At 34.5% G+C, this 27,121-nt stretch overlaps 1 protein-coding gene across 21 annotated transcripts in view; it reads right to left on the reverse strand.

Annotated features, from left to right (window-relative positions):
• The window catches only part of LOC130541769 (uncharacterized), a 120,146-nt gene that overhangs the window by 34,894 nt on the left and 58,131 nt on the right, over positions 1 to 27,121 (reverse strand). For 8 of the 21 annotated variants that reach the window (XR_008955885.2, XR_010113014.1, XR_008955880.2 and 5 more), the window contains one exon: positions 24,577 to 24,623. The exons of 5 other annotated variants lie outside the window; for them this stretch is intronic. Coding sequence is in view for 3 of the 16 variants with exons in the window: in XM_057303078.2 (XP_057159061.1) it covers positions 24,577 to 24,623 (47 nt within the window). In the remaining 13 variants the exon portion in view is untranslated. Of the gene's footprint in view, positions 1 to 3,035; positions 3,120 to 4,704; positions 4,773 to 24,576; positions 24,624 to 27,121 lie in introns of all 21 variants that reach the window. 8 more of the 21 variants (XR_008955879.2, XR_010113013.1, XR_008955872.2 and 5 more) reach the window with 4 other exon arrangements.

Raw genomic sequence — 27,121 nt, forward strand, 5'->3', positions numbered from 1 at the left:
CCCGAGGTGATTTTCATGTTGAATTCAACATGAAAATTCAGACTAAGTTCAAAGGAGCAGCTTCAATCCTGCCAGGGCTTCTCCCGCCTTTTTTCCCAGCGGCGGGAGAAGTAGATTGAAGCCACTTGATTAGGGTGTTTAGCTGTTAACTAAATTTTCGTGGGTTTAATTCCATCAATCTAGAGAGGGCTTAGCTTAATTAAAGTGGTTGATTTGCGTTCAATTGATGCAGAGTGGAGTCTTGCAGTCCTTAGGTTTGTTGCAGAAATTAAGTATAATTTACTTGCTAAAGGCTTTGAAGGCCATTGGTCTTATTTAACCTAAATTTCTAGATCATAGATAGTGTTAATGGAGAAATAGGTAAGAGGAGGGTAGAGATTATAAGTGGGGGGAGGGGTAATATGGACTTTGTGTTTTTGAACCGTCATTTTATTTTTATGTTATTAGATGTGGGGAATATTGTCACTGAGGTAGAGTAAATTAAGCGTGTGTAAAAGTATAGGTTGAGTAGGGTTATAATATCTATAATGGTTGGGGTAATAAGACTGTTGTTTTTTGTAAGTTCTTGGATGGTAACTCATTTAGGGAGAAATCCCATTAATGGGGGCAAACCTCCTAGGGATAATAAAATTAATGGAATTATAGGTGTTAGTCATGTTAGTTTATTTCAGGTGTGGAATATTGATAGGGTTGTAGTGCTTGTGCTCAGATTGAGTGTAAGAAATGCGGTAATTGTTAGAATAAAGTAAAAAAATTGCAATATAATTATTCAAACTCACAAGTGAATTATTTCTGTTGTTTATTGAGATGGAATAATAAGTAACTAAACCTTCCCACCCACTAAAATATCTAAAAATGGATAAACTGTGAAATATCAGTTTTCTGACAGTGGACATTGAGCAGTCCTGGGTAATGATCCATGAGATAGGGTAAGCAAATTATTTAAGGCAAATGTTTGTTCCAGCTCATTGCCTGGAAAGAGTTCCAGGCCACAGGAAAGGAGGGTAATCAGGGGGGAGCCTGACTATCTCTGTGGGTTAAAGAGACCAATCTGAGTGTTTATGAGACTAAGGCAGATTGATTTTGCAGGGCGTAATACTAGGGAAGAGAGAGTTGTACTGAGAGAGCTAAGAAGATATGCAGAGGGTACCCCTCAATTCTTCACTTAAATATTGATCTGCTAACGCATGTGATGAAACTACTTGAAGCAGAGACAGTATTTCCCCCAAAAAATAGAGGGAACAACACCTAGTGCCATCCTTGATTCTGGAATAGTTTCTATTTCACTATCCAGAGTAAATCACCTCATAATCCCAGGGACAAATGAATATACTGTAGTTCTCAGAAGGATATTCCCTCAGTAGTATGTCAACATTAGCTGTAAGTTAGAAACTGTACTGGTTCTACATAAAATCCTTAAAAGCATGGCTCGAAAGGATCAAACTGCTGTCAAGTAACTGCACCTCAGAACAAAGTTCGAGAACATGTATAGGTATATAAAAATCATCCAGCACCCAGCAAGTTAAAAATGCCAATGCCAAGATTACAATTTTTAAAAATCCCAAGCATTCAAATAAGAAGGAAAACATAGTCCAAAATGAGAAAATTTAAACGATAGAATCAGGCCTGAAATAATAGAGATGACATTACAGCAGAAAACAGGTTTTTAAATTTTTTTTAATACCTGACCAACTAAACAAACAATTAGCGATTGTCAAGGATTTGGAATATATTTATCTGTATTAGTTTCCTATTGCTGCTGTAACAAATAACTTTAAGCTGAGTGGCTTAAAGCAACCTAGGTTTATTTTACTATAGTACAGTTCTGGAGGTCAGAAGTCTGCAATGTGCCTTACAGGGCTAAAGTCAAAGTGTTTATAGGGCTATTTTCCTTCTGGAGGCTCTAGGGGAGAATTCTTTCCTCTGACATTTTCAGCTTCTAGAGACTGTTCGTGACCCATCCCTCCATCTTCATATCCAACTTTGTAGCACATTTCTTCTTTCTCTGACCTCTTGCCTCCTTCTTATCATGATCCAATTATGTGATTATCCTTATAAGAAGGAGGCAGGACATCAGAGAGAGAAAAAAAATGTGCTTATGTTGTGATTATGTTGTCCTCTCCCAGAAAATCCAGAATAATTCTTCTGTCTCCAGATCTTTAATTCAATCACATCTGAAAAGGCCCTTATGCACTATAAGGTAACATATTTGCAGGTTCCTAAGATTAGAATGGGACCACCTTTCAGAAGAGGCATTATTCTATCACTGTTTCCCTTCTGTGAGGCAAAATGGTCATTCAAATGTATTTTCCAAAGTTCTTCCCACTTGGAGGATTTCACTTTTCTGTCCATCAGTGCCACTCTAGACAGTAGTTGAACTATGCCAGCAGTCCAGTTCCAACCGTTGACAGCATACTGTGTAAAACAAGCTCATTTTTTCCCTCTTTTAATCTGGGGTTAGGAAACTCTTTATTAGGCCACATGCATGTGTGGACAGTGGAATGGTGATGCAGCAAGTGGATGTGTCCTGAGAATCTGAGCCCCCCGCTCACACAACTTACTCATTTGTGGCAATCTATTCAAGCCTGATTTCATATACACTTAAACATGTACATATATCTTTCATTTCATAATGGGTTCCTGCTGCATGTGATTAGCACTATGATTTGATGGATCCTCATTGCAACAGAGATTATAGAGTAATTGGTGCCCCATTATTAAACAATTAGTCTTTACCAGGGTTCTGTACCAAGCAATGAGCTGGTTCCCAAAAGAATACCATGCAGCCATAAAAAAAGAATGAAAGCATTTCCTTTTAAGCAACATGGATACAACTGGAGGGCATTATCCTAAGAAAATTAACACAGGAGTAGAAAATCAAATGTCTCATGTTCTCACTTATAGGCAGGAGCTAAATATTGGGTACATGTGGTCATAAAGATGGCAACAATAGACACTGGGGACTACTACTAGATAGGGGAAAGTGGGATGGAGTATGCGTTGAAAAACTACCTACTGGGTACCTTGCTTCCTACCTGGGTGATGGGATCATTTATACACCAAACCTCAGCAACATGCGATACACCCATGTAACAAACCTGTACATGGGCCCCCTGAACCTAAAATAAAAGTAAAAGAAACAAAAAGAAAATATTAACCATAGAGAAGAACCTAAATACTTGCCTCAAAACCCAAGAGTTTTATGCTGTGATTCTTTTCTAAGTCTCTACACAGCATCATTACCTTGGACACATTCGGACAAACTAAGTCTGATGTGTCATAAGGCCTATGTGGCAGGGGGACTGGCACAGCCCTATGAACATGCTGCAGAGGTCTCTTTTGCTCTAAGCCCTACTCATTTTTTAGCAGCTTTACATGTTACACAGGAAATGGGTCAGAGCAGCACATTCAGTTATGACATATGTTGACTCCTAAATTCAAAGAGCTCCAGGACTGATACAGAGAGTTACTTTCATGGTTAATGCTAAGATCAACTGTATTTTCTAAAAAATCTAAATCTATGGAAATAAATTCATTTTCTCTCTTTTTTTCCTTCTCTCAACTTTTCCTTTAAAAATTACATCTAAGAAAATCTTCATTATTTTTTATTGATATATAGATGGTATATATTCTAAAGTAATAAAAACAAGTGATTAGCACTTTCTGAGAATGTTCCCAATTTGTGATGCTTAGTATTCTTAAACTCAGTTCCATGGTGACATGATTTAAAAGGGCAACAACGGGTGGCGATGCAATTATTGGCTGAGCTGAAAAGTCCCAGTGGGTGTTAGAATCCACTATAAAACAAGTGTTTAAGGACTCATTGTCAGGCACTATAACATTCAGATGTCTGAGAAAGCTTAGTACAGTTGATTGTAATAGGGCAATTAAATAGAAAAGCACCTACTTCTGTATTTATTAGCTTTGGTATTCCATGGGTATAAGCAACCCTTAGATCCTCAGATAATCTTTTTGATAATATATTATTTGGATACAAGGGGTATTGAACAAAGCATAATTGAAAAAGAGTAGGACAAAACAAGTTTTACTGCAGTTCTGAAAAAGAGAGAAAATAACATAGCTTTCCCTACCTATAAAATGTTAACAGGTATGATTAGTATTAGGGTTTAGTAGATGGCAGGCTATGGCCAGGCCTATCGTACGCCTGAGGATGCAGAGGAGTAGCAGATTAAGAAAGAAAGTGTTAATAGCTAATGAGCAACCAGTTTTTTTCTATCCCAAGGATGGGGGGGAGAGAGGGAGAAGAAAAACAGGGAAGATCTATCCCCATTTGTGAACATACTAATCTAGAAAACAATTACTACAGAAATACAGAGTTCTTACCAACTGAATGCTGATAGCAAGATGCACCATAAGATGTCTGTATACAACTGCTTATGATAAACAGATGTGGGATTTATGGAATTTGGGGACATAGCCTGCTGCAAAATTTCATTGTCAATTATATAATTTATAAGAGATAATAATGGAGATGTTTTAAATGGACTGAAATAGTGCATTTGGTGTAAGTGATAGCATGACCTGAAGCCTTTAGAGATGTCTTTCTGAAAGGTAACTTTTCTATCCTAACAGAATAAAGACAATAAAACCATGTTCTAGCCCCTTTTACCTAGGGTTCCTTGCTCCATGCCAGCTGCATTACATGTATAGGAAATTATGGAGACTTGGGGGCTTTAGGTTTACCTATTTATTTGCATCCTCTTCTTATGAACCCATAACATTTTCTTTTACTCTACTGATGTAAGAGTAAACTGAAATGAAAAAAAAAAAAAAAGGTTAAGTAATAGCTAAGAGATTATTTTTAACAATCTTTGAATCTAGTTCAGATTTAACCTGGTATAGACCTAGAGAAGGACTGGCTTGCTTATTTAATTTCAGGATGACTTTGTTTAAGTGGGAAGGATAGAGAAAAGTGAACAGAAACTTCTTCCACATATACATATAAACGCCCTAAGAATACACAAGTCCTCATTAGAGGCCTGCCACGTTAGAAATATTGAGCTGCCGGATCATTTACCTGAATTTGTGAATATTTTCCATATATGCTTTTTAAACTTTAATGTGCATGTGAATCATACTGGGTATCTAACTAAAACTGAAATAATGGTTCAGTTGGTCTGGGGCAGATCCAGACACTAAAAAACAATGCTAATGCTTCATGAACCACACTTTGAGTACCAGGGCTCTAGGGGGTTGTGAGAGTGGACTTTTGCAATGGGAGATACGGTAGTGCTATATGGAATGCAATGGCAAAGAAAATGTAAGTAAATATTGAGAAGGAGTTTTTCTTAGAGGAGGAAGATACGGTATGTAGGATACCAAGACCCAAGCAGACAAGATTGAGCTGTGGAACAGGAGGTCAGTGGTAGCCTCTTCCCTGGATATTAGACCAGTCCTTCTGGTGAATCTCTGCTAAAGTACATGCTGCAACATATGCCACATGCTGTAAGCTCTGAAAATAATCTTCAAGAACATATTCCATTTTTTTGCCTCTTTTTCTGCCCTATGTACAGCTTCTCAGATATTGTGCTTCAGTGACAGCTCATACGCTTACATACATAACAAGGGTGTCTGGTGCCAAGAGGTCTTTGCTAAATTAGTATTAATGTTGCTGAAGAAAATCTGAGAGTATATAAATAATATCATAAGGACATGTTAGAGTGAGTCCTTGCATCGTGATGATGCTTCCAGAACCTTCTGCTGCTACTTTATTCTATTCAAGATACAATTGGTGATTTGGTTAATTATTAACAGGACACCAGATTTGAAGGTGTTGAAATGAGTCCATTACCTGAAGGTGTTAGCCTAGGAAAAAAAATGTGCATTGCTACTAGAGCGCAAAATAATACAATCATTTCAGGGAATGGAATGCCAAATTTTCGTAAACATACACATATCCCATGTCCTGGCCATTCCACAGGTAATTCCAAAGAGAACAACGTGTCTATCAACTGGAGAAATGGATTTAAAAATTGTAGTATAAAAATTTAATGGTATACTTCCAAGAAATAAAAAGAAATAATCTCTTAATGTGTGCAACAATGTAGATGAACCAGAAATACAATAGATTGAGCTAAGAAATGAGGAAACAAAAGAGTTCGTACTGTGTTATTCCATTTAAATGAAGTTTAAAGACATTCAAAACTAACCTGCAGTAGAAATCAGAAAACTATAGCACAAGGCCAAATCAATTCTGCTCCCTAATTTTGAATATGTATAGCACTGAATAGAGCATTTAAAAAATATTGTTAAAGGATTATTAAAAAACGAAGAATATATGAGATAGAAATATGGAGCCCACAAAACTTGCAATATTTATTGCCTGATATATTTTAAAAAGTGCACTGATGATGCTGGCTGCATAGTGATAAAATTTAGAAACTAATCACCTCTTGTGGACTGGAAATTGACTAGAAAAGGAGCACGAGGAAATTTTCTAGAATGACAGAAATGTTTTATACATCATTGTAGTTGTGATTATGAGTGTCTTCAATTGTCAAAACTCATTAAACAGAACATTTGAATTGTGTAATTTTATTGTAATTTGTACTTCAAATATATAATGGCATAACTTTAAAAACATCAAAATGTAATACTATTAAGAATAATGAGATGGTCCTAAACTAGCATCTGCCAGCTAACCCCTTGACAATCCTGGGAACTCAAAATAAAAAAGCAAAGAGCCTCTAACAGATTCAGTTCTGTCTCTTAGAGGTGGGCTCTTGAAAAGCTAGCCGTTGATTGGTCACTCCATGAGGGAACAATTTCTATACTGGTGCTGAGTAGACTTGTGTTATAGATCAAGATAAATATCAGAATCCCTGCTGTAATGCTTGTCGCTGACAGCTGGGACATGTGTCAACACCAGCAAGGATTGTATCACAGCTGAGGAATGCATATCATAGCTCCATGCACAGCACTACAGGGACAATTCAAATGTATCCAGTACCTAGTCAGTGACCATGCTTATGTCTCAACAAATGACACCTCCACCACATCAAGTGTTCTTGAAACTCCACCCAGAAAATACTAGACTTCTCCCTAGGAGTCAGCTGAATAGCTTTTCTGCTTTTCTAGGCTTTGCAAATCTCCAGACTAAATACTAAAGGAGAGCCAGTAGTATTATTACTAACCTGTAGATAGTCTAGATTATTATTGTTAGAGGTCAATTTGAGTAGAATCCTGGTGGCTTACTTTAAGTATGTTAAATACTGGCTCACAAAAGTTGTTGGATAAAATTAGTAAAGGTAGCCAGAAACAAAAGTACTGACATAGACTGAATATGAACATTATTCATGATCTTTTTTTTACATCCTGATCACTGTCAATATGAGCTTGGCATGGTCCTGGGATGAAGATGAATGGAGGCCAGGCGCGGTGCTCATGCCTGTGATCCCAGCACTTTAGGGGGCTGAGGTAGGTGGATTGCTTGAATTCAGGAGTTCGAGACCAGCCTGGGCAATATTGCAAAACCCCTTATCTCTACAAAATACAAAAAAGTTAACCAGGCATGGTGGTGCGTGCCTATAGTCCCAGCTGCTTGGGAGGCTGAGATGGGAGGACAGCTTGAGCATGTGGATATTGAGGCTGCAGTGAGCCATGATCAATGCCACTGCACTCCAGCCTGGGTGACAGAGCAAGATCCTGTCTCAAAACAAACAAACAAACAAACAGAAAAGGTACAGTGGAAAGCCAAAGAGGTGCTAATACAGAGAAATGAGGAATAATTAGCAGAGGAAACATGCGGTGTCAGCCTGACACCCAATCAGCCAGGCAGATAGATGATTGTAGATAATCTGGGAAAATGTATGGGTGGTAGAGAGAAGGTAAGAGAAAGTGATTTAGGTTACCATGATCAAATGGCTACAAGTAGATACAATCCCTTTATAACCTGTAACAGTTATTGCTGCAGAGAAGATCCTGGGCCCTGTTTGTATATAGATACTACAGCAATAAGCCAAGTCACTAAACTTATGAATTATGGAAGTCAGATATGATAGATTTTAATGTCACTTCATCATCAAACCACAGCTTTTGTGTTACCTTTCTTGACAGCAATTTTGAAGCCAGAGGTGTGATCCTCAATAAGGTGAGATAATAGCAGGAATAACTTATTTTGTTAAGTCCATTAAGAGTATCCAAGTAGTATGTTTAATTCATAAATATTAGAAAGTAACAAATGCTGGGAATGTGCTGAAAAGGGAGGATGCCTGTACACTGCTGGTAGGAATATGACTTGCATAACCACTATAAAAAAACAGTATGGAGATTCTTCAAAAAACTAAAAACAGAACTACTATTTGACCTAGTGACCCCGTTCATGGGTATATATCATAAAGAGAGGAAATCAGTATATCAAAGAGATATCTACACTCCAGATAATTTGTACTCCATGTTTATTGCAGCACTATTTATAATTGCCAAGATAAGGAATCAACCTAAGTGCCCATCAATGGATGAAAGAAAATATGACATACACATTGAAATATTAATCAGCCACAAGAAAATGAAATCTGATCTTTGGCAACAATAGGGATGGACCTGGGGGACATTATGTTAAGTGAAATAAACCGAACACAGAAGCACAAATGTCTTATATTCTCACTCATATGTGAAAACTAAAAGAATTGATCTAATGGAGTGGAGGTGGAGAGTAAAATAATGTTTACTAGAGGCTCAGAAGGGTAGTGGGTGAGGAGAAAGGGATAAAGAGATTGGTTTTAATGGGTACAAATATGCAATTAGAAGAATTAAGATCTAGTGTTCAGTAGCACAATAGGGCAACTACAGCTAACAATAATTTACTGTGTATTTCAAAATAGCCAGAAAAGTACATTTGGAATGTTCCCAACCCAAATAAAGAGTAAATGTTTGAAGTGATACATATCCCAATTGCCCAGATTTGATTATTACACATTGTATGCCTGTATCAAAATATTACATGTACCCCATAAATATGTACAATTGTGTATCCATATATATTAAAAATTGGCATTGGTAGAAAAAGTAAAATTATTCATCTAGAACCAGGGAAGTTATACAAATGGCCACACCGAACTAGTGAACATCGTTATATAAAAATTTGGACATAAAAGCCAGAGACTTATCTTTGACATGAAGAAGCTATTGAATATGTGGAAAGGTAATATAAAACTCTGCATAAATAATATTTAAATTTTTAAGAAAATTGCCAGGTGTAAACCCTGTCTCAGGGACTTGTAATATTTAATATGACTTAATGCAGTAATGTACTCTAAGAATAATATTGTATAATTGAAGTTATGGAAATAATTTTGAAAAATTAAGACATACTATGAGAACAAGCAAATATGGCATATACTCTTCTTCTGAATGCTATAAAAAGTTGCCCATAAAATAAATCAAAAGGCATGAACATAGTTTTTCACATTTATCAAGAACAAAGATATAAAGGGAAATGAATTTTATATTTCTTTAGAAAGTCCAGTTTCAAGGGGACAGATGTGGCAATTTCCAAAGTGACACATGAAGCATATCTGATTACAACTTGCTAGGTACAAGGTGAATAACAGTTGACAAGTGAGATTACAAATGTCAATCTATCAAATATTTGCTTGTTTCTTAATTTTAGGAAATGTTTAGATAGTGTTACGACGTGAGGAATGTACATCTGGTGATAGTATATCTCTACCCTTAATTATGCCATAAGAAATGAACTAGATTTGGGTACTTATTACTAACTTCACGAGTAAGTACCATATGTACTTGCTTTTTAAATGTACTTACTTTTAATATGAAAGAAACAGGTACTACAGTGATGTGCTAGCTTTAGTGTAGGAGTTGGTAGGGGGCAGGAGATTAATGGTGTGGAATAAAAATGTGAATATGAGAAAACAATGATCAACAGCGCAAGATTGCCAGTTGCCTTAAATACTAAATTGGTCATGAAAAATTGTCCTTTATAAAAACTCTTTGAAATATCAAGGAGTGTGAAAATCTCAAGCATGAATTTTGAAAATAATGATAAAATACTTGTGCATAAAACATTATTTCTGAGGTAGGCTAAAATGTAGTTCCTTACATGGTAAATATTTTATAACAGGGGCACTCAAGTGTTTATGTAATCAGAAATATAATAAATATGAATTATGTTGTTTTTAAAATGTATTTTTTGTGGTTTATTTTTCTTTATTTCATTTTAGATCAAGGGAGTACATGTGCAGGATTGTTGCATGGGTATATTGCATGATGCTAAGGTTTGGCCTTCTAATGATCCTGTCACCCAAGTAGTGAACATGATACCCAATAGGTAGTTTTCTAACCCTTGCCTCCCTGTGTCCCTCCCTCATTTTGTGATCCCCAGTGTTTATTGTTCCCATATTTATGTCCATGTGTATTCAATGTTTAGCTCCCATCTATAAGTGAGAACATGTGGCATTTGGTTTTCTGTTTCTGCATTAATTCACTTAGGATAATGGTCTCCAGCTGCATCCATGTTGCTGAAAAGGAAATGATTTTGTTGTTTTGTATGGCTGTGTAGTATTCCATGGTGTAGATATACATTTTCTTTCTCCAATCCACGGTTGGTGGACATCTGGGTTGATTCCATGCCTTTTGCTATTGTGAATAGTGCTGTGCTAAACATATGAATGCAGGTGTCTCTTTGGGAGAATGATTTATTTTCTTTTGGGTAATAAATTCCCAGTAATGAGATTGCAGGCTGAAATGGTAATTCGATTTTTTCTTCTTTGAGAAATCTTCAAACGGCTTTCCACAGTGGCCAAACACATTTACATTCCCTGCAACAATGCATAGGTGTTCCCTTTTCTCTGCAACTTTGTCAACATCTGTTCTTCTTTAAAAGTTTTATAGCCAATCTGACTTGTATGAGATGGTATTTCATTGTGGTTTTGATTTGCATCTCTCTGAAGATTAGTGATGTTTGTTAGCTGCTTATAGATCTTTTGAGAAGTGTCTGTTGATATGCTTTGCACACTTTTAAATGTTTTTTTTAAATTTTTTTTAATGGTTGATTCGCTTAAGTTCCTTAAAGATTCTGGATATTAGCCCTTTGTCAGATGCTTGGTTTGCAAATATTTTCTCCCATTCTTTAGGTTATCTGTTTACTCTGTTGAGAGTTTCTTTTGCTGTACATAAGTGCTTCAGTTTAATTACGTCCTATTTGTCAATTTTGTTTCTGTTGCATTTGCTTTTGAGGACTTAGTCATAAATTCTTTGACTAGGCAAATGTCTAGAAGAGCATTTGCTAGGTTTTCTTCCAGGACTTTTACATTATGAGGTCTTACATTTAATCTTTTAAGACATTTTGAGTTAATTTTTGTATATAGTGAGTTTTGCAAAGATAGGAAAAAGGACTGAGTAGAAAGTATCTCCTTATGCTGGAACATCCTGTTTATAGGAGAAAAACTAACCTGGATATATTCTAGGATCTATGTGTTTCCTTAAAGTCTTAGTTTGATTAGTCACATTTAGCACGAGTGACTTCATTTTGGTTTAATTTTGTCTGTTGGCGCGTAGGGAATGAGCTCAGTCCAAAACAAGGGCCTCCTATAATTTTGTTTTTAAAAAAAATTTCCCCTTTTTGGTCAGGTTCTCACTTAGGTGAGAGTGTGAACAAAACTTAGGGCCTTAACGCAATTCCCAGTTACAATCACTTTGGGTTTCTGACCTCAACATGTCATTCACAGGTTACAGTGTCTTCATGGTCATACATTTATTTCAGCTCTTGCTATTCCAGTGGAAGACAGAACATTTGAAATTCTAGAGATAGCTGTATGCAAACATTTAAAACCTTTGAGAGAATATAGTGCACCAGGAAGGCTATTTTTATGACTATCAGGTAGATAATACCAAGAGTTTGGAGTATGCTCCTTACCCGGGGTCCCCATAAACCGAGCAACCTAAAATAAAATATATCAAAGAATGGGCTAAAGAGTCTAGTCACTTCAATAAGCAGTCTCTTTGTTAATCCTCTGCAACTGAATCTCTATAATACCTAATGTTTTCTCCATAGGCCATAAGTGCCAGCAACTCCACAGATACTTTTCTGTTCAGCCAGTTCTATTATTTAACATAACTTTCACAAGAGAATTTAAAGTCTGTTGTGTAACCATAGCCTTTACAGTAGAATCTTCTATAGAGCATATCATGAGGGATACATTTCTAACCATTGCCCCTTTTATTCCAAACCATGGAAAAAGGACCTAACAAATGAGGCCCTTCTAGAAGACTGAAGGCCTCCTGGCAATGTTTTCTTTAATCTATGATGTGGGTTAAAAGGAGTGAATCAATGTTCTGTTTTTGACTGATTATGAGGCAACATATGTACCATTAAAGTTTCTCACTTACACTGGACCTTCATTTTTTATCTATTAAAGTATAAGTTTATCCATGTATAAGGCTGGGTGCAAAATCATTCACACATAAAATTATACCCCATAAGTGCACATAACAAACCCCCTTTTCATTTCATTCTATTGTTTATAGAGTCATAAACAAGGAAAATATTCTAAGATAAGAGTCTCATAACAGTAGAGAATTCATGTTCTTGGGAAAAGCTGTTCACATCAAGGATGCCATCTTCTTCTGGGGAGAAACTTTCCTGGTTAGCTTTACCTTAAGATTTCCAATGGGTGTACTGTTCCAAAATTGTAGAGGGATCCTTCTTGGTTGTGAGATTGTGAACCCAAAGTTCAAGGTCCCAAAGTTTTGCTGTAGTATGGATGGCAAGGACAGTCTTTCTCTGATGTTCTCAGAAGATCCAATCTTCAGGTTCTAAATTATGAAAGGGTTGATTTTCCCAGTCAGAGAACCATAAAGAGCTTTCTTGATGTGGTGAAAATACACTGTAGCATAATAATCTACTGTTATAACATCAGCCCTCTTGCATGGGAAAGCTTTTATACAACCAGAAAACAAGCAATGAAAATGATAATTGAATGAAATTCCTTTATAAATGTTTAAATGGCCCCATCAAGTAGCCAAATGTACCTGAAGCTTTGATTGTTTTCCTAGGAATATGGGTTTGACAAACCAAACATGGATTATAAACTATTTTAGTAATCAATAAGATACCACACTGATATATTTAATTTAGATCATTTTATCTTTTCCATGATGAGTCATGGAATGCAGAACTTTTAATAACAAAAGCTTTAAGGACTCAGGAAGGACAAGATGGTTATTCTAGTTTTCCAAGTGTCCATGCTTAATTAACATTAGACTTATATCCTCTTAAATACCAGTTTTTTTCTCCAAATTAAGTGCATAGCATTGATAACTGATGGGTTTGCATGGGTAATTTGACTTAGACCACGGAGTTCATTCAAATTGTATATATAAACAATTTCAGTACTGGCTGATTTAGCATGCAAATCTGGCAAAGTATTTCCTTTATATTCAATTTTTTTTCTACTTGGGTTAGCAGTTTTATAACTCAGTCAGTTTTTTTTCATTAAAGTTCCAGGAATTCTTATCCAGTTCAATTCTTGGGGAATTGGGGAATTCATGGGGAATTCTTACCCATGATGTGATTTTAATGTTATTAGAAACCTGTATTCAAGAGTGCTTTTCAGGGTCCTTTCCATCCTTTCATGAACCTCCTCAAAGACACCATATTCTAGGATTTTGTGTACTTGTGAAGCTTCATGCATCAGCATGAAGCAATTAACTGTGGAAATGACTTTAAACAGTTATACTTAAAAACACAATTGACAAGGAGATTTGGTTATTTCTGTGGTCTACAACAACTTAACATAATAACCATAATTATGATTGATAGCATATACTCTGGCATATTAGAATTTTAGAAACTCAATACAATTTTGGAACATATTGATGACATACACAAAAATATAACCTGAAGAAGGTTAAATATTAATCTTTTTTCTTTTTTTTTTTTTACAATGATTCCCATGTAACTAAACATGTCAAATAATCCTGTTTACCTCTCTGTTAGAGGCTTTGGAGCCCTCTATGGCATTGCAAAATTAGAGGTCAGAAAAGACAGTTTTAAAGCTGAAATTTGATTTTGGGAAGACTATCAAATATGTTAAAGGTTTAAACACTTGATATTATGAAATAGAATTCCAGGTTACCGTAAGTCATTCATTTAGCTGAAATAATGAATCAAAAGTTTTAAAAAGGCAAAACCTTTTACTGATTAACAGAGGGAACACTTAGATTTCCAAACAATCTGTCTTTTGGCATTTCCTTCTTTTATCAGTAGTTTATTCAAAAGGCAAACAAAATCTTTCATTATCTTTTAATATTACATGAAAATCTTGTTCAACAGAGAAAGACAAATTTCATCCTTGCATTAGTGTACTATTACTGTCAATAACAATTTTTATTAAAACATTAGAGACATATCTATCCAATTTTAATCAGTTTGATCATAAGGTGAGATTTTCATAAACATTTTATAACCCTTTACCATTTTTGTGAAAGAGCATATTAGTGCTCTAAAAAAACCTCTTGTGACTTTATTCCAATGCTCAATTTATAGAAAAACTTAAAAATATCCTTTTAACTTTCGCCAGTGTCCACATAGAACTTCTTTCTACAAGATTAATTTTTTTACAAACTTTCCACAACTTGTTTAAACCTTTAGCTTTATATTATTCAATTTAAAACAATCCTATCAACCTTATTCAGTTTTAAACAATCCCTCTAGACTAGGCAAAATTTACATTCACATGCCTTCTTATAATCATTTACTAACACATTTTACTTTTCTTACACACCTTGCATGTAATACAGCTTTTTATTTCAGCAATCTTCATTATGTGTGATAATAGTAACTCTTAGCAATTTTTAATGTTGGTGAAAAATCTGGTAAGTTATTTTAATTACATACCAGGTGGAGTTAAGGTCTGACTCTTTCCAGCATAGCTAGGGGCATGGCTAACTTCACATGACCCCAGGCCTTACAAAGCTGCAAAGCAGGCAAGTTGAACAATTTTCAAAAGCCAAAGAAGCAGTCTATGACCTTAAAGCATTTAGCAAGACTAATATCTGACCTGCCTAATTTAGACCAAATGTCTTTATTTTACCAATAATCTTAAAGCTGTTTATATTTCCCAAAGATTGCTAAAGTTACATAAACTAAAATAGGTTATAGTTTTTATTTTTCTTTTAAAATATTTGATTTAAGTGCTTATTTTCTCCTTAAGCCAATTAGAGTTCTTTTTTATATAAACATCACACACACAACACATATATAACTACTCAGACAGACAGAAGATCCAGCAGTGGTAGCATGTTTCATTTGCCAGTTTCTGAATTGGATTACTGGTCTCAAGGTGGAGCCCTTCAAGAAACAGGGCTAGAAAAACATGCAGTTTCTAGGGCCTAATAAGCAGGCACAGGTGGAAGACAAAAAAAGTTCCCCAAAATTAAGGGTCCCATTTTTATACCAGATCTTAGATCCCGAAAAGGAGGAAAATGCTATGGCAGAAGACAGTGCAATGTTTTTACTATGCATTTTATTGCATGGCAACCCTAAATCAATTAGCCCATTTTGCAATTAGCCCATCCTTCATGGGAGCCTTATTTCTTAGTCGGGGGGTGGGGATGTTGACGTTGTCATACCTTCCAGTTGGCCAAGACCATACTTCTCTTATTCAAATGTGCCAAGAGCCTCCTATCACCCCATAACTGCCATTAACATTGCTAAAAGTATATCTAGTCTTAACATCTTCAGAGTGTTCTACCCACCTCCCATTTCTGGGATTTCATGAAGAAAACAGAGATTTTTCCCAAAATGAGTTCTGTGCTGCCTCCTCTGTTTTTCCCAAGGAGTCCCATGCTGTTGGAACTTGACTATCTGTTTTTAATTAAGCTTTCTTTTTTTAAGGAGGAGGAGTCGCACTCTGTCACCCAGGCTAGAGTGCAGTGGCATGATCTAGGCTCACTGCAACCTCCATCCCCTGGGTTCAAGAGATTCTCCTGCCTCTGCCTCCTGAGTAGCTGGGATTACAGGTGCCTGCCACCGTGCCTGGCTAATTTTTGTATTTTCAGTAGAGACAGGGTTTCACCATCTTGGCCAGGCTGGTCTTGAACTTCTGACCTTGTGATCCACCTGCCTTGGCCTCCCAAAGTGCTGGGATTACAGGCGTGAGCCACAGCGCCCAGCCCCAATTAAGCTGACTTTTAACCATAGTATTCTTTTAAAAATTCTTTTCAAGCCCAGTTTGGATCAGAAATTTGCTCAAAGAAACTCAGAGAGCTCAAAACACAAATCTGTGGAGCTCTGAAATGGGAGAGAGAATTTACCCAGAATTCCCAGTCACTCTGAGAGATCAAGGGACACAAATGGGTCCTTGCAGATACCTTGCTTGTTCTCTCAGTGCTCCTGGAGGTCGTTAGAAGCTCTACTTCAGACCCTGCTTCTGACACCATCTGTTTAAAGAAAAACTTCAGGTGAATTAAGTTTTAAGGAGTTTGAGCAATGAATGTTTCACGAATTGGGCAGCCCCCAGAATCAGAGCAGATTCAGGGAAACTCCCTACATATATACTTTTTGTTAATGACATTTGGTATTTTCTCTATTTCAAGAGGTAGTTGTATTACTAGTAAAACTGAATATGAGCTAATATGCATTTCATTTCAACAATGACACAGAATTGAGACAAGCTTGTTATTATGTGTTACCATGAAAAGTTGTGATCATCAGTGTATGGTGTAGAAATATTTAGATCCTCCTTTTTCCTCTTCTTTTATTTTTCGTCTTCTTTTTTGCAGTAAAATTTAGAAAGCACTCACGCAATAATTATTGGTGCCAAAACTGCTCTAAAATTTAGATATTGGCCCATCAAATATTTACATAACTGTCTCTGTTTTCTCTGTTTTTCCCTGCCAATATTGTCATTCTAGCTTTTTAAAAAATATATGTTGCAAACAAAGTAGGTCCATTACAGGTGGATGGAGCATCCAACTGGGGCTGGAAGCACCACCTGACCTGTACTCTTATCTTTCAATGTGACTGCTGCTGTTTGGTTGTGGGTTTCTTTACCAACGTTGTAATTTTGAGTTTATATAAACTGGAAGTGAGCAGCTATTATGCACTGTGAATCTTTTAATCAACGTTCAATCTATATCCAAATGATATGGAGTCAGTATCATACAGCTTATACCATATGTACCCTACAAAATACAATCCCTAAGTTTCTCTAGCTATCATTCTGTGTACAACGTGTGTGTATGTTTATGTTTGCTGTTTGTCTTTTCAGCAAGAATGTACAATCCACTGGGCAGGAAATTTGTCTGCTTTTATTCCTTGTTATGTACGTAGTACATAGAACACTGCCTGACACTGAATAGACGACCAACAAATACTTGTTGAATAAATTGTGTTGTTTCAATGTTTCAAATACTTTGAAAAAAAGTATAATAAGAACCACAGCTAAGGTTTGGCAATTCAACATGATATGCTGGAGGCAAAATGTTAGTAAGAACCATTTTGTTTATAACAGAATTGACCTTGAAATTGCTTGATGTTTAAAATTCTAATTTTAAGTATAGTAGAACAATAATAACTCTAGGATATTAAATGACAGCACACCTTTAGCCAGAAGTTATTTTTTACTAGATCATTTAATTAAGTGAAGTTTATGAAAATTATAGGCATGAAATATATTCGTTGTGCTATCTTCTTCACTTAAAGTCCTGAAGCATGAGACCATGGTGTCCACTACTTAACTAGTGGAAGAAAATGACTGGGAAAAAAATAGATAATATGACATTCTTCCCTTCTTAACATTCCTTTCACCTCAACTCTGTGGTTGTTGTCTATTCTTATCAATTACCTATGGCACAATATGTTGATTTCCCTTAGCTCCATTCAAACTTTAGGCTTTAAAAAAATTAATATAATAGTTGCTGTGGTTGTGTTGGTCTCTCTCTCTCTCTGTGTGTCTCTCTCTCTCGTTTATTAAAAAACTTATTCTTTGCCAGGAATAAGGAAGCTGAGGCTGAATAATTGTCAACATAATCTAAATTAAAGCCACAGGTCTGTGCTTTCCAAGACCCAATGTGCAAATGTGATTTTCTAATAATATGTATTCACTGTGAAGGAAGGAAGTTGGTTTTATATATTTTTTAATTTTTTGATAATGATTTTATTTTAAGAACTGTTTAGGTAAGTTCTTAATTGCTTTATTCAGTACCACTTATGCCAGAACCAAGCATAAGGAAACAATACCACTTTTAACACACTGATAAAATTAAAACATTTTCACACTCATACATAGAATATTACAAAGTAAAATAAACAAATGTGAGGTAATATCTTGCTCATGAGAAGTTTTGACATTGAGACTTATGTGTTTTGACACTACCTAAACAATGATAAACAACTTATCCTGATTCTGAACCCATCAAAATGACCATAGATGACAGTCAGAATATAAAGTTGTGGACACTACTTAAGAAAACCAGTCAATAGTATGAAACCATACAGAACAGTTTCTTCCTAATAGGTATTATGTTGGAAAATTTAGTTTTTAACGTATGTTTTTATCTTTAAAAATGATTGAGATAGTAAGGAATCTTAGCAAGTAGCAGGAGGAATGCAGCCACTGTGTTCACATCTTCCTCAGAGAAAAGCCTTGTAGACTGATTTTTTACTCACCTGCTTACTACAGAGAAGCCATATGTGGAGACTCGCACCTCTCGGTGACTTTATTTAGCCTAACAAATTAATTCAGGGACAATCACTTCAAGTAATAAGATATAGCTGAAAAATATAGGAGACAAGCATTGATTTCTTCCATTCTGAGCTATGAAGTTGATTCTAGACAGGTTCAAAATCAGAAAACATTTCGCCATGAGGCAATTTCAGTGATCTATTGTTCCCCCCAGTTAAAGGAAGCACCAGGTAGGCCATGTCCAGGCTTACTGTACTGAGACTTCCTGTATTCCTGGCGATTCAGTAAGAAAGACAATATTGAATTAAGTATCTGTGTTGCAGCAAAGATTTTCTTATATGGTAATAGGGTGAAGTATTGAAATGTTTACCTTCATCTCCAATTATTAATAGTTAAATTGTAAATAGTACTGAGCAAGTCAAGATCACAGCTATATGAGAAAAAACAGCAGCATAAAGAGATAGTTGGTGTGGGTGGGAGATTAATATTTAAAAATAAATCTCTAGTTAGTAGACAAATATCCAAGCAGATGAGGTAGCCATGAATCCATAAAGGGAAATGGAAAAAGAACTTTCAGAGAAAGAGTAAAAGCTATTAAAGTTAAGAAATGTATGCAGTTGTCAAAATAAAATTTAGTACAAATTTTTTAATACACTTAAATTATAATATGCATATTTAAAAAGATCAAGAATCAAAGAACATGAGAAAAATCACTTGTAGAAATACATCCAAATGTCCATGGCTCTATTTATAATGATATACAAAATGTGAAATTCTACCATTCCTTTCTCAACTACCTTTTCCCTATTCATGCCATTTCTTGTCTGCTCTTTCATATTTGTTTTCTTAGTGGTCTGCTTATTTTAGACTGGTGTTTACACAATTCTATTATCATACAAAACTGGAATAATCTTTTGGACTCATATTGTTTTCGCATTACTCCTAGTTGACCCATTGCAACACATCCCTATTGTGCATATAATAGAGTCTGTCAAATCTTTCAACCTTAATTATTGTAATTCATGCTCAGTTCATGTTCCTCTCATTTAGTTCTTCAAACATACCAAGTCATTTTCTACCTTGTTGCCTTGGTATAAGATGCACATTATGTATGTGTCTCTTCATACGACTGGTTCTGTTTCGCCTTTCATTTCCTCCTCAGAAATAGCTTCCCCAAATTTCAGTATAAGTAGATGCTATTTTGCTATTCTTTTTCACAGTGTTCTTTCATTTTTGATGGGAATAAAAATGATAGAGTCAAATTGGAAAATTATTTCATAGTTTCATATAAAATTAAAATATGCTTAACTAGTGAGTTGGTAATTTCACTCAAGAGATGAATATGTACCCAAGAGATGACAACATGTGTTCACATGAAAATATATGCACAGCACTATTCATTGTAGCCAAAAATAATGAACAATTTAAATTCCCATTAGCTGGAGAGTATATGAAAAATTTTGATATCTTCACACAATGGTATACTAATCGACAGTAAAAAATTTGACCTATTGATTCATGCAATGACATGTATAAATCTCGAAAACACACTGCTTAGCTTGACACAATAAAAAATGTATATTCTATGAATCTCTTTATATGAAATTCCAGAAAAGGAAGATCTAACTTATAGTGATAGACATCAGAATAGCAGTTTTTATGGGGGTTGGTTTTAATATAATGGCACAGAAATAAACTTTCTGGGGTAATGAAAATTTATCATATTTTTATATAAGTCTTGGTTACACCATTCATTATATAATACATGGTACAAATACATTAAATTATATACCTCAGACCTGTTTATTTCACTATATTTAAATTTTATTTTAATAATAATAATAAAATAAAAATGATTTGTCCTGCTGTTTTTCTATATGTCCTTTGTATGCTTCTATTTGTATTGTTAAAGTTACTTGGGCTTAGCATGGTTTTTAACCACAGCAACAACCACAGATGTGCTGTCAACATTTTCTTGGCCATTTTTTTCTTTTGATTTTTTTTCTCTTTTATTCTATATAGTTTCTGTTTGATATTTATGAAATACAAAATATATTTCTAATTAATATATGATAGGACTGGATGTTGGCACTTCAGATTTTTTACTATCAATTTTGTGATTTTCCCTAACTTTGCTCTACTTATCATTTTATCACATATATTAGTTCTCCTTATCAATATATTGTTTGGATTCTGTATGTTTTTGAAACATCTGTAAATGGTATAATACCGTGTTTTTACTGATATATTTAACTTGGAATGGTTAGAATAAGTGTAATGCCCTTATACATCATGAAATATTCCAGGTTCATGGCGTTGGATTTTCTTCTTTCAAAGGCCTGCTGGCTCCAGTGATTCCATATTCTAGTTATACTGTGTCCCTCTTCATGAGTCCACATGCATTTGTGTGTTTGAACAAAGCAGTTTCCTTTTGAAAGAGAAAACATACTATTTCATATACACACTTGAATTACAGAGATTTAATTAGGATATCAGTCTGGCATTTTTGGAATAATCATACCTAGATTTTTCACACACTTTCTGACTGAAGATCATAATATTTCTTGATTTAAGTCACTCTTCTTATTGTCCTATTTTAGTTTTGACTTCCCTTTGTATTATTAAGTGAAATAATTTTTCTTAAACGAGGCTGAAAAGCTGATGCTCTGCCTTCTCTAGAGTATATTCACTGACCCTAATTCACTAATCTTACTCAATCTTTATATATATTCCTGTACAATCACATTAAAAACCAATCCCCATATGTGTGTGTGTGTGTGTGTGTAATATGTGTATATGATATTTAAGATACAAATATTCTTTTTGCTGTATAATACCCAGTGAATTGACTTATTTTTATGGCATGTATTATTATATTTTAGCATCCCTATATGCATAGGAAGATATTTAATTATGTACATCTGGCATATGTGTATATATTTACTCATACTTAACAACCGTGTTTCTCTATTTCCATACTTTAAACCAGAGGCTATGTTTCATGACTTTAAGTTTCATTCTAGCAAACATTAATAATTTTATAATTTTATTTGGAAACATAAAAAAATTGCCATATGACACTTTAGATATTAAGGTAAAATACATATATGTCAGGTTTGCTTTATGAATTAAATAACTCTAAAGAAGTCTTTGAGATGGAGACATTAGGAAGGGCTCAAACAACTCTGTTAGCCTCTATGATGCAAACAAAAGAGGTAGTAATGAGGTCCCTAGTTTTAGGGAGATTGCACGCAGAGTTTTGTGTTTTGGTGTGTGTGTGTTGGTTGTTGTTGTTATTTGCTATTATTTTGTTTTTCTTTTCAAATATCTTTCCCAAAGTAATAATTTGGAAATAAACATAATTTTAAAAGAGGTTCTATTACATATACTCGGTTTTTAACACATATTATTCTCTTTTCCATTGAACCATATTTGAAAAATTCAAGTCATGTTTGCATATATATTTGATATTCCTGATTCAGTTCTGTTTCATTTCCATCATTTCAAATCATTTATTCTAAATTCTCATGAGGTGCTTATAAAAATTAAAGAACTTAAATATTTTATGATTCTATTTAAAATATTATTAACATTCACAGACAATTTTTAGATTGATTTAATAACCTTAGACATAGGTAAAACTAAGGTTTAAAATATTTTTATGTGACTATAAGGAATATAAGGAAAAGGTGAATTAGTAAAGTGCTCATGCCATCTTAATATAAAATGTACTAATTAACATTGATCCTTATGGAAATGTTGCTAGTGGTCTAAGATAATACAAATAAATAAAATATGAAAATATAATTGATGTTTACAAACAGACTTCTAGAAAATCCTCAATGGCACATGCAGGAGAAATTTCACAACAATCTAATTTGTAATGCAGTTTTACTACATTTCAACACACATCTGTTCTCTCCTCTACTACAATAAAAACAAACAAACAAACAAACAAACATATTTGACTTCTATTCAAAACCAGATTATTTTTTACAATGGCTTCCAGACAAACATTACATTCCTATCTAGCATAGAACTCAATATACATTTCCTAACTGAAATTTAGGCAGTTGCTTCTATTCTCTCTTCCTCTTGTTACTTAGAAAATATATACTTCTGGTCCTAGAAATTTAGCCCCACTGGTTACCTTCAGAATATCTTTATCCTTTATTTTCCATTATTTATTATATCATTCCTTATTAAATTTTCAATATTGCTTGATATAGTTTGGATACGGGTCCCCACCTAAATCTCATGTTGAACTCTAATCTCCAATATTGGAGGTGGAGCCTCATGGGGGGTTTTTGAATCATGGGGTGGGTTTCTCATAAATGGTTTAGTACCATCCCCTTAATGCTGACCTCGCGATACTGAGTGACTTCTCATGAAACCTGGCTGTTTAAAAGTGTGTGACAACTCACTCTCTCTCTTGCTTCTGTTCCCACCAGGTGAGATGGCTGCTCCCCCTTCACGTTCCACTATGATCGTCAGCTTCCTGAGCCTCCACAGAAGCAAATACTTGTGTTATACTTCCTGTACAGCCTGCAGAACCTGAGCCAATTCAACCTCCTTTTAAAATAAATTATCCAGTCTTGGGTATTTCTTTATAGCAATGTAAGATAAGAACAGCCTAATACAGTACTATAAATTGTAAACAACAAACAACAAAAATGATTTTTATTTCAATTTGCATGTCCATAGCTCCTTTCATAACCACACTCCAGTCCCTGTCATAATTAACATATAACTAAGCTCACTCATATATAGACAGATACATATATTTATATACACATACAGAAATACATTTTAATTTTAATATACTTAGATTTTTATCTCTTTAATGGAAAAGGAAACTCCTAATACCCATATTCAGATGAATTCCATAAATCTAGAATCTTTCTTTGTTTATGATGCATACATTGTCTTTTTCAATAGTGAACACTATTAAGGCACTAATGTTCTAATAGGAAGACGATTTCTACACAAATTATTCTAAGAACATTTTTCTGGGGGTGGACTAAATTCTTATGATACCTCTTTTTAAAAAAGTACTGTAGTTTGTTAGCTAATTATAAAACCCTGGTTTAGTTTTCTTTTTTAGAATATTGACAATATAATGCAAAATGATATTTACTGCATAGTTTATTGTGAAAAGTAAATTCAGTAATATATGTAAGGCATCTAGAAGTGCCTGGATTATATAGTAAGCAAATAATAAATGATAATTTCATTAACACCATGTGAGTGACAAGATTCCAAAAAAATCATTTTTCTCTGTTTCAGAATTTCCTGAAAATGTACTTTTTAAGTGTATAAGAGTATACAAGCAAATATCATCAGACAGACTTAACTCCAAAGCATGCATTTCCTCTTAAATGTGAACAGCCTGTGCTCCAAAGAACAAGAAGCAGATAAATTTCTGGCACTATTTAAATTTATTCAAAATATGAGGTTTTATTGTTCAGAGTAAAATCATTTTGTGTTGATTTAAGCAAAATTGTAAAACAAGTTTACTAAATAAATTGAGTGTGGACCTTATAGAGATAGTAACTCAATACAATATCATTCAAGTGTCCCTTAGAAATGATAGCTAAGATGAATGAGTATAGAAATGATAAAATAAAATTTAGATGCCTGTACATGGCTCTGTGGACTACCAGTAGAGATCACAAGGTACCAACTCATGGAGTTGAGGACAAGTTGAGGAGTCCTTCATTCTTTCTGAACCTCTCAGAATGTCATACTAGGTTCCAGGTGCAGTTTGAACCACAGTGGTAAGGAGTTCTCAAATGAAGACTACACTACAGGAATATTGTCCCAGTTCTATTTTCTCATTTATGGGGTAAGTATGATAATGACTTTGTAAACAGAACTTTGAAAGCAAGGGTATAGATCATTTACTTACAGCCATTCCTGGAAAGCCAGCTGTTCAGTACCCAGAGTCCTTTGATCCTTAAAAATTAAAAAAGTAATAATGCAAAGTAGTAGTGACATTAATTATAGGACATGAAAAAAAGTGATTGATTACATCCAACTCTGGAAATTTGATTTCTGGTGCTGCCATTGCTTGATGCCAGGTAGGGATGGAGGGAGGAATTATTATTCACTCCGCAATCCCACTTGAATTCTCATAGTAGATAAACTTTTGCATGATCAAGAAGCAAAATAAAATTACAAATGAAAAAATACAGCATATCTTGTAAAAAATTCTGAACAGATTTTCTAGAAAATAAAAAAATAAGGAGGATTCATTTACTTGTGAAATCTTAGAATGTTTCAATGCCCTAAGTGAGGTTTCCATAGCAATTCTAGGAAGCCTGATTTGGATTGTGACGGCCACAGCCACAAATTTTGCTTGTAGTATGCAGAATTTTCAGGGAGTTCGAAATGGTTTAGAAAAGTTGTAAAAAGCATCAATTGATGCCTGGTAAAAATATTTTAAAATCTTGTTTTAATGTTTTGTTATAAAAGTTATATATATATATATATATATATATATACACACACACACAGTTGCTTTATATTTTTATTATTTTTATTTTATTTATAATAGTACTTGGCATGTTGTTTCACAGTTATTTAGATAAGCATTTCTATGATAGTTTATTTTTAGATTTATGGTTGCACATCACCTCTCCTGATAAAAATAGCTTCTTTTTCTGCCAGGCACTGTGTTAAGCAATTACAAGCATTGTCTCATTTAATTGGAACACCAACATTTACATTTTACAGGCCAAACCACAGAGGATTAGAGAGGTTAAGTAAATGATCCCATGTTACACAAATAGTAAGAGTTGGATCCCAAACCTAAAACATCAATTATGGTTATAATAATAGCAGGGTGCAATGCATTGTTACAGATTGTATTGTGTCCCCACACAATGCTATGTCGAAATCTTAATCTCTAGTGCTTCAGAATGTGGTCTTATTTGGAAATAGAGTCTTTAAAGAGGTAATCAAATTGACATGAGCTCATTAGGGTGAGTTCTAATCAATATGTTGGGTGTGTTTCTCAAAAACGGGGGGATTGGACACACGAACAGACGTGTACATAAGAAAGGCAATGTGAATACATATAGAAAGAAGACAGTCTTGTGACTGGAGTGATGCATCTGTAAGCCAAGGAATGCCAAGGATTGCTGGCAAACACCAGAAGCAAGCAGGTGCAAGAAAGCATTCTCCCCTAGAACCAACAGATAAAATACTGCCTTACTCACACCTTTGTATCAGATTTCTTTCAGTCTCCAGTGCTGTGACACAATAAATTATAGTTCGTTTTAAGCTACCCAGAGCTATGATGCTTTGTTACGGCAGCAATAGGAAATAAATTTACCTCTTTAACAAAATTACTCCAGGAATTCTAATTTTGTGATATATTTGAGAAATGCAATTTTAAAGTAAATAGATGAAAGGAATATATCTGTAAAACATGAATGCTGTCTTATCATAAAGTGCTACTTCTCTCTGAATTTTAAACGTTTTGTAGCAATGTACTATATATGTGTGGGTGGGTTTGTGCCTGCATGTGTATATATCTTGGGAGATACTTTCATTTATTATAGGATATTTGTTAGCTACTGGGTCAAATGCCTTAATATTCAAACATTAATGGAGCAAGGGGAGTATTAATATCCCCTACTGAAAATTAATGAATGTCTCAAAGATTCATACCTGAAGGCATTAGAGAAAAGTACACTTGGGCAAGGTCCATAAAATTCAGCAGAAAGGGTTATTAATAGGGAATCACCAAAGAAGCAGTTTGGCATGCTCTGTATCTTATGGATAAAAGTTTAATCTTTTTGCTAGCACTGAGAAACAACAGCTTTAGTTTGCGTTCCACCCAATAAAAAATTAAACCAATCGATAGATGTGGACAAATAAATAGGTGTAGCTCTTAAAAAAAATCTCCCCCAGTAATATTTACAAGGTTTGAAAATAAACCTCCTAGATTTTTATCCTTGATCAAATCACATGATCAGAAAAACTTAAACCTGTACAGTGTTTATTTATCTCAGGACAATTTGATTTTGTTGAACTGCATTGTATCAATTTATAATTAGTAATTTTAATCTATTAATCTTTATTAAATAATAATAATATAGAAACTTTAAAAACCCATTGTTCAATATATTGGATGGATGATGTGGAAGACATTGATCAATAGAATTTGTTTTTCTTTGTATGATTTGTTCTAGATAATTTGTAGAAAATAAATACTAAGAAGAGTTGAGCTTGAGGCTAACATAACAATCTTAAATTCATGGTGTTTTGTGTATGTTTGTATCTCTCTCCTAGAAAGAGCTGTTAGAAAGTTGGTGTCACATTTGTAGAATATGTGGAATTTCAGCTCACATGAAATTGTGTACTATGCTTATTCATAATATCTTATCTTACTACCATATAATTCTTGTCTCTCCTTCCTACTTACTTGTAATTGCTATTTTTTCTAT

The sequence above is a fragment of the Pan paniscus genome, chromosome 7, assembly GCF_029289425.2.
Source record: "Pan paniscus chromosome 7, NHGRI_mPanPan1-v2.0_pri, whole genome shotgun sequence".
Classification (NCBI taxonomy): Eukaryota; Metazoa; Chordata; class Mammalia; order Primates; family Hominidae; genus Pan; species Pan paniscus.